The 12,736-nt window shown below is 38.0% G+C and overlaps 1 protein-coding gene across 2 annotated transcripts in view; it reads right to left on the bottom strand.

Annotated features, from left to right (window-relative positions):
* LOC126295392 (cdc42 homolog) overlaps positions 1 to 8,740 on the bottom strand; it is a 51,560-nt gene extending 42,820 nt beyond the window's left edge. Inside the window, exons 1-2 of one of the 2 annotated variants that reach the window (XM_049987873.1) lie at positions 8,658 to 8,740; positions 1,965 to 2,101 (exon numbers count right to left, since the gene is read on the bottom strand). In XM_049987873.1, coding sequence (XP_049843830.1) covers positions 1,965 to 2,069 — 105 coding nt within the window. In that variant the 5' untranslated portion in view covers positions 2,070 to 2,101; positions 8,658 to 8,740. Of the gene's footprint in view, positions 1 to 1,964; positions 2,102 to 8,519; positions 8,609 to 8,657 lie in introns of those variants that run through there. The other variant, XM_049987874.1, reaches the window with a different exon arrangement.
* Between the last annotated feature and the right edge of the window lie 3,996 nt (positions 8,741 to 12,736).

The following is a 12,736-nucleotide window of genomic DNA, read 5'->3' as shown; positions in this document are numbered from 1 at the left end:
GGGGGGGGGGGGGGAATGCCAAAGGGAAATTTGGATACGACCTCGGGTTGAGAGAATATATTTATCAATAATTGTCTCGGATGGCTTCGAGATAAGCACCACTGCAGTAACAAACTTCAATGAAGGAAAGAATCCAGTCTATAACAAAAGATTGTGTCACCTCATGCCTCAGTCGGATTTCCTGCCCCATCTGTGCCCTCATGTGATGAAGCAAAAACAGATTTTTAAATTTTACCAGTGTCACACTTTTGCTACCTAATTGACAGTACAATACCCTAGTGAGATCATAGTACTGACTTTCAAATATCTCTGCCACACTTATGCTGCCAACTTGACAAACGGCCTTACAAACAGCAATGCTGCTGCCTGTTGGAAGGGTTTACAGTGACGATTCTGCAGTGTACAGAATGAATGGGAAGTATCCAAGTGTGGAACATGTTCTGGCCACTTTTCATCATTTCGGCCCTGGCTAACATTTCAGTCGATTGGCAAATAAACGCAGGTATTCATGAAAGCATTTTAGACAGTAGCAATCTCACCTTTCGGAGACTGCAATGTGGAATTTTACCTTTTTCGAGTAATCAGAATAGCAGTGTCCACACTGTGAGGATCGCAAACTACAGCCAGGAAAAACGCGGGCTCACCTGTCAGACCGGACCATTTCAGTCACACAAATGACGACAGTACAAACTAGTATCAGGACCATACTCAAGTATGCCAAGTAGAAGTAAATGTTCAACGCTCTCAAGAAAGGCCGGAACAAATTCCAACAAATTTCACGCATTCGAGCTTCGAGCTTAAAGATAAGCTTCAATAGAAGATAAAATGCTGTAATTGCTGCAAAAGGAAGTTCTCGCTGCCACACAGTGGCTTCGACATCAAATGTGTGCCACGTGTCAGCTAACCAATTCATTAGCTTATGTCACTGCTGCAGAAGCACTTACAACTCGTGGTAAGCCCCAAAGCCTACTCAGATAAACAGACCCGAGAACTACACTTCTCACAGTGAGTAATTCCTAGTGTGTGCGAGGTTTGTGGTCTACCACCTGGTGTTGTTGCTGCCCTCTAAGTCACAGAACCCCCCCGCCCGAGTTCGATTCCCAGCCACCAGGTATGAGAATTTTTTCACTCAGGGGCAGTGCACTAGATGGCCAAACTAGCCCAGATTGCATCTCCCAGCCAATAATGCCATAAGATAATTTCATTTATAGGACAGGTACCTAACGTTTGGTCTCGATGAACAATATTTGGGGGTTGTTTTGTAATGTATATATAATATACTTTAAATTGTTAAGGGGGGTAGGACGTCAAACAGGCTGACTTTGAGCATGAGAGGCACCACAGGACATTTTAATTTCCACTGTCTATACTTTTACAAGTAAATTCATAAAACTTTGTCAGCATGACCAGGAAGGATTCAGGATTCACACTGGTAGCAGCAGAAGTTCAAAAACATAGCAACATGTGAAATTTCACCATTTTTCCACTTACTATTGGCTGCTCCAAGTCGGCCTGTTTTGACATCCTACCCCCCCCCCCCCCTCCCCCCGCCCCTATAAGATATTTGAAGGAACTTAATATTAAATAAATGAGGATTATAAAAATGGTCTCATTTGTGTTTTTATTATAAATGAGTATGGCAAGAATTCTGAATTTGCAGAAACTAAATAACTGTGATCATAATTAGAAAGAGTGCCACAGTTCTATCTCACAATATTTTCCCTGGAAAGTACAGTCATAACTACCTCAATATCATTTTACTTGTGAGAATGTTCCACTACACAGAATATGCCACTGCAGCACCTACACAACTTCCAATGACACCAGTTTCACAGTTCCGACACGATCGCACAGGAAGGAGCGGCAGCATCACCGGCTCTGTCCCGTTTACACTTACGGGAGCTCTGCATGTACTGGAATGGATTTCAGGGTCTGAAAATAACTTTCAATGGAACAGCACTTACCGTTGGCACGTACTCCGATGGAAACTTGTTTGTCGTGTAGGAGATGAGGAGGCACGTCTTACCGACGGCCCCGTCGCCCACCACGACGCACTTTATTGTCTGCATCGTGATCCACGTGTGCTGCAGCCTACGGCCGTCTGCAACAGTGGAATCTGCCGTTAATGTTTGCGAGGTCAAACCTAAAGCACACCTACCGATGTGAACAACAGAGCTGAAGAAGCAACTTACGGGTAAAGGATAGAGAGAGGTTAATAAACGACTAAGTGGCGCATTAGAGAACTACAGCAGTAGTAATGATTATTAATTTACAGTCTGGACACACTCCATTCTCGAAATAAGCAACTGACGATCTGTCGGATACAGCCTCACACGTCTTACAGAGTGAAAAAAATTTCCTCTCTGCGCCAATGCCGTCACATACACTGAATTTGTTCACAGCAAAAAGGAGAATGGTATTTAGTGTCTTGCGCTACTTGAATGAACTGTGATGCGAAGCACATAAATATTCTGTGTGTCTACTTTACTGTTACGTATTATCTGACGTTACTTTTTGTTTGATTACTTCTGACTGGCTAGTGTAACTAGCGGTACAAACAGTACGGACCTGGTAATTAATATTTATGTGGAATAAATTTATATTTGAGCAGATTACCACATTTTTGGTGACTCCGCACGACATGAATATGTTAGTACTGCTGCAACGGCTTTGACATTCTGAGTTGCGCCAGAACACTCGTGCATTTTACTTCTGCGTCAGGTTTATTTTCACACACAAATGAATACTTCGACAGCTGTTACTGGGCCAGCCTGAGTAGTGGGACGATCGGAAAAATCGCGATAAGACTACCGTCCTTCTGACAGCACATGTCAAAACTATGGTTTGCACAACTGGAGAGCAAGTTTATTAAAGCAGAAATTTTGTCAGATAAAATGAAATATGGTTATATGGTTACAGCGCTAACACAAAAGTAGGAACATACAATATTTACATATTTCGCATCACTGCACCCATATGTTCAGAATGCGAAGACCAAATGAGAACACTATCATGCAAAATAACTGATGCTGCAATTGTTTGATTCCTGTACTAGTAGATTCTAGAGAAACGGTGATTCTTGGACTCGGGGAATCTGAATTGACACAAGGTTCATCTCTAACTAAACTAATTGTGGATAAACTTAACTCTAATATTTTTTCAATAGTACAGTATAAGTAAAAATACTGTATACAGGTTAGTTACTCAATATAAACTACACTTTGGAAGAGGGTAGGGGAGTCGCGTGAACCGTGGCAAGACGCCTCAGACTGGTGCAGCTAAATTACACTTTATTTCAAAACTTACTTTTAAACTTTAGTTGTGTTTTCTTTTTGTAATATGTACTATCTCAAGAACTGAACTCATTAAAAATGTATAGCCCACACATTTATCCAGCACATTTGGCCCAGTTTACAAATAAGCAGTGATTTCACATCACTAGCTAGAGCCAAGAGATGGCATTGCCAGGTACAGTGGTTATGTCAAAAAATCTTTCAACAATACATTTACTTCATTCACGGTTTCTGTTACAGTTACATTATCTTTTTCAATAAAGACAATACTTGTGCATAACAAGAAACCTAACTGTCGAGAAAGCATCTGGAGAATGATGAATGAGAGGGAGGTACTTTCAAATACATTCCTCAGCATAAGAGAACAGTTTTCAAAGGGAGGTAGGAGTAAGACTTTAAAGTTTGAAAAATTTTAATGATTCGCAAGAGCAGATAAGAGAGCCGTATAGTTTTATTATGACTTTGAGAAAGTGTCTTGTATTTGTTTCACTGAATACACAGAATGTGCAGTACAAATATGGAAATACTGACAGTTTTCCCAAATTATCAGATGTATATGGATAAGCAGTATCTACGTGGACAGCTTAGTGCACAGTATGAGTTTTACTTCCGTAATTGATATTTGTGCTGAAACTGTTACGACCTTTTTCTCAACACTAATTGCTCAGGAAAAATCTAATATAAGGGCATTACCATATTCTGCACTTTCTGCCTCAAAAGTAAACTTTTAAGACACAATGATATCTTTAACTAGATGGTAAAAAAAATGCATATAAAGGAACCAATTTGGAAACAAATAACCAGTCTTTAATACAATGAAATGAATCTGTAAGTGTGTTGGGGTCGACAGTAGCGTCCGATCCCACCCGTCGGCTTTGACCCGTGATGTAAGGGTGTTGTGGTGTGCGACGTCACGACGGCGTGGAGATTGGTTTGTGAGTGTGGCGTGTTTGTAGATGTCGTTGTGTTGTGGTTTGTTGTGCCCTCTGATGGTATGTTCAGGGCTTTTGTTTGTGTAGTGTAATGGACTCAGTTTGGTCTTGCTCATTATACAGAATTGTTCGAGAGTTGGGTGTGTTTGTAGTGGAATTTGTTTCAGTGAGTTAACGATTTAGTGGTTTTGTGTGGAGGTTAATTTAGTGTTGTTTGCTGAAGGTCGTGTAGTAATCTGAGTAAATTAATTGGTTGTAGTTTTTGTTCAGGAATGAATATGAAGGATAAAATTAATAGCACGCGTCTGCGAGAAATGATGAGAAATACCGCGTTGAAGCTGATAAAGTTTAACAGCTGTTTGGGAGGTGTTCGATCGCAATTTATGGGATCGGGAGCTGCTGTTGAGCTATATAGGTCAAGGGAAGTGTTCGATCCCAACTTATGGGATTGGGAGCACCTGTTGAGCTATAATATAGGTCAGGGAAAGTTTTCGGTCCTAATTTATGAGATCAGGAGCTGCTGTTGAGCTATATAGGTCAAGGGAAGTGTCCGATTCCAGATATTGTGTTTAGTGGAATTTGGGGAGTTTTGTGTTGTCTGTTTTTTTCGTCGTTTTGCGTGGTGTTGTATGGGGGTGGGTGTCTAAATTTGTTTATATTAGTTTGTCCCCACCCAAAAACCCCCAATTTCCTGTCCTTGTCCCGTTAGCGTCATTAGGCTTTTTGTGGAACGTGTGTGTGTTTGTCTTTCGATGTGCTTTCGTGTTTATAATGGGTATGTAACAACTTTATATGCGCCATATTGGAATTGTGGTTTATGGTCGTTTCTGAAATATTTGTGATGCCATGGGTCAAAGCAGACGGGTGGGATCGAATGCTTTCGCATTTCCGTGTGTTGAGACACAATTGACTAATTTAATTTTAATTCAAGAGTATGAAAAGTTCTGGTACTTTAATTATATCACTGTTATAATCCATCAATTTTGAACTCTGTTTGTGGATAACAGAGTGATAAGTAAATGTAGTTTTTCACATTACAAATAATCTTTCTGGTCTGTAATTAATTTTTTTAGCAACTTACTTTATCTTTCTTTGACTTCAAATGTTATGTCCCTACTCAGTGTCCAATGCTAAAGTTTACATCACAATCTATAAAGTCAATGGTCCCGCCAAGTTTTTTTAATGAAGAGAAATTCTAGTAACAACTCAATGTCCGATTGACACTTCCTTTTCCAATGACTAACCCACAGAAAATATATCATTAATTAAAATTACAGCTTTAACTGTTGGAATAAATAATTAAAATTCAACACAAAAAACCCACAAGAAAACAATACTGTTATGACAACTAAAACCGAACTTATCACACTGCCATCAGGATGTGTCATGAGCTATTGAGAACATCAATAGGGCCTATCTTATTTGATGACTGTAATTTTCTGGGAGGCTTAAACATAAAGGCAACATTGCTACATCAAACACAATTCCTGGAGTAACACATAAGATAGGGTGATCAGTTTAAAAATAAATAAAAAAGACACACAGCATGCTACACAAGAAATAAACTTAAACTAATGGCTCCAAAGGAAACAGTGATGGTCCCAGAAAAATTGGAATGGATGGGAACCCCAATACAAATACACTTAAAGAACCAAAGTAGTCTGTAACAGAAGTTGCTGAGCATTTCCATGTGTAAGTATTGTCAATGAAGGTAGAGGATTTAAGTTCAAGCCATGGACTAGCATCCAAATTTAACAGCATAAAAACTGACAAACAACATGACATTAGCTCTGTTTACCCATACACAATTCCATCTCTAATGAATGATTTACACATTACCTATCTGCAAAAGTACAAAACATGATAGCTTAAAACTAACAAAATACTGATGAATTTAATTAGAATTAATTTGTGACATCTGCAAAATAATCAACACATTAGGGAATATTTGCCATAAATAAATTCTCATTTAAAGTTCTAAAAGGTTTTCTAGGCAAGTCATGACCTATCACTAAAATACGAACAGGATGCTACAGAACAGCCATGCCGCTAAAGCACATTTGAAACAGATCCACATCTGTGTTGTTCAACTACATCATGGTCTACTTGTGCTTGGGTTGGGAAAGGTTATGTAATTTTTGGTAATTTCAAACAAGCTTTACTCTATAAATACAGCCGCCATGGTATCTCTAGAAAAACTGCTTATGTTTCTGTAAATATTTCACACAATATAGACTGTAAGACAAAAACATATCCTTCATCAGCTGCATTGAAAACAAAAAGACAAAGAAGAAATCACACTTATATTCAGTTCATTGGTATTCAATACAAACACCTTATGCCATGTCCACACACAAACAACTTCCTTCAAAGAATTTCCTAGCTACACAGCAGCTAGAACTGCTAGACTCAGTACCTAACAACAGTACCCGCATCCATTCCAAGTAGGCCATAAAAATGGATGTATTTCAATTCTATTCAAACCACGGAGATCATACAACTTGTTTAATGACGAGGCGTGTTTGTCACAACACATCAAGTTTGTCAAACTTCAAGTATGTTAAGGTATATGAATTTTGTTGCACATCTTAATATTGCGATTTAGAAAAATTTTTGTTACTTTCTGAATCCACTATTGATTAAAAAATAAATTGAACAAAACAAAAGCAAAATAGATGTGCCCACAAAAATAAAATTTAATCAATGAATAAAAGTAGGGCCTAGATGAAAAATAAACGCAAAGAGATATTTGTGGATAAAAATGCTATACCAAAATCGCAAATTTTCTTCACTAATCACCAATTTCGGCTCACTGACAAGCAATCTTCAATCTAAAATGTTCACTGTGTGACAATCACTACACAGCAGTGTACTCATAGAGCAAAGTTGAACTTTAAGAAAAAACTGCCATATTGCCACCCATGTGCACAAACAATTGACAATAATGATAGTTGCTTTGCCCATGAGTGGATATAAATAATGTATCACTTCTAATATTCATAACACGAACACGGAAATGTATGAGACAACTGTCAGCCAACACTGTGGCTATATGGGCACTTTAACAATATTTGATTAATTAATGTTGTCAATTTACACGATCAACTACGATTTCATATTTTCGGGCGACTAGATAACGACGATGTGTAATGACTGACGCACACTGAACAATATTTAAGAATGATCTGAAAATGGCTCGTGAGTGAACTGAAACCGATAATCAATAATGAAAATTACGATACTGAAGTATGATTTTTATCCACACGTTTTAAAACTGTTGGCGTATCTCCCAATTGACAATGTCATAGAATAAAATGTACAAGAAAAACTGCTGAATTTGGGTGAAATCAGTGGTAGGGGAAAAGCACACTATCGAAGCTGTGTGTGGGTGTCTCATTTTCTGTTGTGCTACGGCGGTGGCAAATATCGATATGTTCTTCAGCTCTGCTATGTAGCATTCTACGCATTCCTTGTGTCAACCAACAGCTACTACGTTCCATTTTACTTCTAATACAACTACGAATAAATTTGTTAGATAACTAAGTTCAGGTGCATTTCCTGATATCACATGCAATTAAACGAACTTTTACCATTTGAGAGAATGTGGGCGTGGGGTCTATTCAGTAATACAATCGCATAAAACGAATATGAAGTCAAGCCTTAAATAAACAGACGCTTAAACCATACGCTTCCGCAGGGATAATTACTTATTTCAGTAACAGGTACAATTACGTTTCAGGCACTTTCTGAGTCACTATGCCCACAAACTCGGATGAAATTTTCTTTTGAATTATAATTTTTAAAACATGAAGATACAGGATGTACAACATACTACAGAATACTTATATCCAATGTTTAACAAACAAGCAGGATTTTGAAACTGGTTAACAAAAGTAGGAACCAAATTTTACCAATGGTTCCCACGTCGCTTAAACAAGAGTTAATACCATATAATACTCTCCACGACAATCCTACATCGAGAAACTGCTGGTAAAAGTTTAAGATTAAACCAACCACCTTAACTGTGGGCTATGACTTCATCCCTAAACGTAGGAGTAGCTATCTGTCGAAGGTGGGTCGCTACATATTTCATTCTACTTCCGGTTGGGACACACATTCCTCTGTGTTGTGAGTTGCTATTTTGCATTAGCAGAAAAGCAGATGATTCGGAAATTGTCTTCTGCAAACGGCAGCAAGCAAAATCTTACAACCAATCGCTCAAAAATGTTATCCGAGAAAAGAAAATGGCTACACACTTGTCCACACGACACTACTGACAAAAACATTGACATGCCTAGTTACAACAAAACACCACTTGCTAATCACACGGTCACCAGACAGATCTTGAATCACGTCGCCGGTCTTCGCTTTCCTGCAATGTATACGTTTTTGTGCGCAAAAATAGTCGCCAACAAGTATACCAAATACTTACTAATTCAACACACTTGGGCGTCGACACAGTTGTTCACTATCTTACAAGCAGCAGATACTACTCGGCAAAGAGGTTAGTAGACATTAACAAGACTGCCGATCACTGGCAAAGATACGTATACAAATGGTGTAACGAGGAATTGGAATGCAAGGCGGTAAGAAAGTGGAAGCATCACAAATAGATTAACGTGTAATTGAGGAAAAGCCCAGTATACTTTATTATTTGCAAGAAAACTCGATCTTTGTGTGGTCGCCGATAGAGATAATGAGCTCTGGCGTGCAAATTTGTGTGTGTGTGTGCGGCAAGAAGTCTACGGTAATACTGACTGAGAAAATACGTCGACCACTGGGGACAGCTATGTTAACTATTCTAACTGTAATGTCTTAGGTTCATGTTTGGGCTGAAATCCCATATTGGGTCGCGCAGGAACTACGAACATTATTTTGTATGTAGAAATGTGAAGGAAGAAAGAGTTTCGTATGATGAAAATTCCTTTATCAGCACATTTGACAACTGTCTTGTACAGAGTCATCCACTGAGAAGCTTCAGTGTCCAGAGAGTTCTTTAAGAAAATAGGACGTAATCAATAGCGACAGTACGTATTTTCCTTCCTTGTACAAACCTTCTGTAGAAGACTAGATATTATTGCTGGGTCTTTTACAATAAACCAAATGAATGCTTTAGTGTCTATCAAATTATTCTCTCGCATACTCGTCAGTAGCGATTGGTAATGTGCTAAAAAGATGACACTTTTTATCACATTTTTGTGTAAAGTGGCACACACCATTAATATAAAATTATGTTAAAGTACAACATTTTAATAATGTGTGTGTTATAGATAGGCTTGTAAATTTGTTAGTATTGATCATGATTTTCCCATAAACAACTCAGCTGTAGAACAGTTATGCATTCTTCTACATGTAGACTGTACACTCGTACCTTGTCTTTGTAGTGGCGCCAGGAACACTGTGGAGTAATACAAATAATGAGCAAATAAAAATTTCTCAACTCTAGGACCCTCTCACTTCTTTTTTAATGAAAAGATGGCCTTTATAAGAGGAATCAAACTGTCACGTTTATTATTCAATAAATTAGAAGATTTGTTGGTAATCGTAATCCGATTCAAAGCTCTGTAGATAAAACTAAATATTCCATCATTTGATCTTTTCCTCTGTGGTAAGATGTACAGAATATTGTGGATGATTATATATACTCTCTACAGGGCTATTTTCTGTCCATGCAATATTTCATAAAAACTTATAACCAATTTAAAGCTCTAAATATTCAGGAGTCTTGCATAGAGTAACTTTCCACAATGTGTACAATGTTGCTAGTATGAGAGGCAATTGTATTTGCTTCTCGATTATTGCTTATTGTTTATTTTTTGTCACATCCAACAACAGTGAGTGCATCTATGAACATGTAACATGTTCCAACATTTAGTGGATAATAAAGTAGTCCCAATCTTTAAGTGCACACTACTCTTGAGGATGTTGTCATCAGGAAAACAAAACTACCCTTTTATGGTTAGTGAGTGGAACGTTACCTCTCTTAATCAAGTAGGTAAGTTAAATTTTGTAAAGGGGGATGAATAGGTTGAAGCGTGATACAGTGGTAATTAGTGAAGCTTGGTGGCAGGAAGAACAGGACTTTTGGTCAGGTGAGTACAGGGTTATAAATAAAAAATTAAATAGTCATACTGCAGCTGTATGTCTAATAATGAACAAGAAAACAGGTAAGCCACTGTGAATAGCATGTTATCATAGCCATTGTAAACAGAAAGCCAACCTCCGCCACAGTAGTAAAAGTCTGTATGCCCCCTAGCTCTGTACATGGTGACTGAAAGGAAATACAATGAGACAAAAGAAGTTATTCATATAGTATCGGGAGATGAAAATTTAATTATGACAAGGAGCAAAGGAAGAGAAGAAAAAACAGTAGAACAACATGGATAGAGGGAAAGCAATGAAGAGCAAATCCAATTCATCTAGTAGACTTTTGCACAGAGTGTAATGTAATCATTGCTCACACTTAGTTTAAGAATCATAAAAGAAGGTTTATTACATAATGATAAGTCAGATTTCAGAACCAGATTTTTAACTTTAAGGCATTTTCAGGAGCAGACATGGACTGTTGACTATAATTTACTGGCATAAAAGTGTAAATTAAAACTGAAGTAATCACAAAAAAAGACACCGAATTAAAGAGATGGGACCAGGATAATTTGGAAAAAGAAGGGGGGTTGAAATTTAAAAGGGAGTGTTAAGTAATGTTGGAGTGAACAGGGGAAAGAAATACAGTAGAAGACGAGTAGATGGCTGTCAGAGATGAAATAGTGGAGGCAGCAGAGGATCAAATTGACGAAAAAGCAAGGCATGGTGGAAATCATTAGATAACACAGGAGAGATTGAATTTATTTGGTGAAACAATAAAATTTAAAAATGCACAAGTGAAAGGGAATACAGTTCTTTAGAAATGAGATCAACAGAAAAAGCTAAATGTCTAAGCAAGAATGGGTAGAGGACAAATGCGAGGCTGTAGAAGCATGCGTGACTAGGGAAGAGAGAGATGCTTCATGTAGGAAAATAGACGTTTGGAGAAAAGAGAAGCAGCTGTACACTTGAGAGCTCAGATGGCAAGTCAGCATGAAGCAAAGAAGGGAAAGCTGAGAGGAGGAAAGAATATACGAAGCCTTTGCAAGTAAAATGAAACTGAGGCAATATTACAGAGTGTGAAGAGGAAGTATATGAAGGTGAGGCATGCGATACTGTGAGAGGTTGACAAAGCACCTAATTCAAAACAAGACTCCTAAAGAAATCGACATTCCCTCAGAATTACAGGTATTTTTGGAATGATGAAACTATTCCACCTGTTGTGCAAGATGTATGAGACAGGTGAAATACCCTCCGATTTGAAGAAGGTGTAATAATCCCAATTCCGAAGAAGGTATGTGCTGACAGGTATGAATACTACCGAATCACCTGTTAAAAAAAATCATAGTTGCAAAGTACTGATGAATTATTCACAGGGGTCATTCTATGTCAGTTCAACCAAGGGCTCCAGCTCATAGTCTCAGATTTGACTGAAATTCAGTACACTAATTCTACCATGTGTGCAACACTCGTGTACAAAGTATTAGTTTCCCCTGCCAATTAGTTCCAGAATTATGACTTGTGGAAGAATGTGGCATGACCCGGAAATTGCAACCCACATCTGACAATCTATCTTCAGACCCAAATTCAGGTCTTAATAACTTTGGAACTATACCACACAGTCCAGTGAAATTTTTACAACCCAGTAACATCCATTTAGAGAACACACTCCATGAATCAAAACACCAACAACATATTTCTGAGGGAAAATAAAAAATTCCAAAATGTGATTAAAATAATGCAATGTGTTAAAAGGTAAATATTGTAGGTGCCATCTATGCCAAATATAATTCACTCAAATAGGCCATAAATTTTTTGTGGTAAGCTTAATGTGGCCTAAACACACACAGAACTCATCATGGCCATATCAGTCACAAAAACTGAGTTACATGCACACGAAAATACAAAAATTTGAAAAATTACCTGAAAAACATGGATATTCGAAGTGTAGTAGCACAAAAGGGACAAGTGGTATCCAAGCCAAATTTCACACACAGCATAAGTAGAGCATAATGATATATATCTCAAAATTTCAGCTTGTTATTGCTATACACTTGTGTACAATGGAAGTTGACAGATGTATTTGGTGATGTGGCCATTGTTCCACAACACAATTTTGTGAAAACGTATTGCAAACTGTTCCGTCTCTTCTTATCCTCTCCCACAACTGTTTAATCGCTAATCAACAACATATAGACAGATTAAAACAACCTGCCATTAATGTTTACTGCACCTTAACTGCTAAAAACCAGTTGATAGTGCTTTGACCAGAGGTTCTCCCACGCTTTGGCCACTGTACTCTGTACATTGAGTGGCAAATTGTACTGTCTTCCTGACACTGTGGTAAGAACTGGAACTGCCATAAGAATATGTTCAAAAGGAATCTAACACCTGCCTGCCAAACATAGCTAGTGAAATGATCTTTCT

This window comes from Schistocerca gregaria, chromosome 11 (assembly GCF_023897955.1).
Source record: "Schistocerca gregaria isolate iqSchGreg1 chromosome 11, iqSchGreg1.2, whole genome shotgun sequence".
NCBI lineage: Eukaryota > Metazoa > Arthropoda > Insecta > Orthoptera > Acrididae > Schistocerca > Schistocerca gregaria.
The sequence above is the reverse complement of the archived record's forward strand: the minus strand, read 5'-3'. Positions and strand labels throughout refer to the sequence as shown.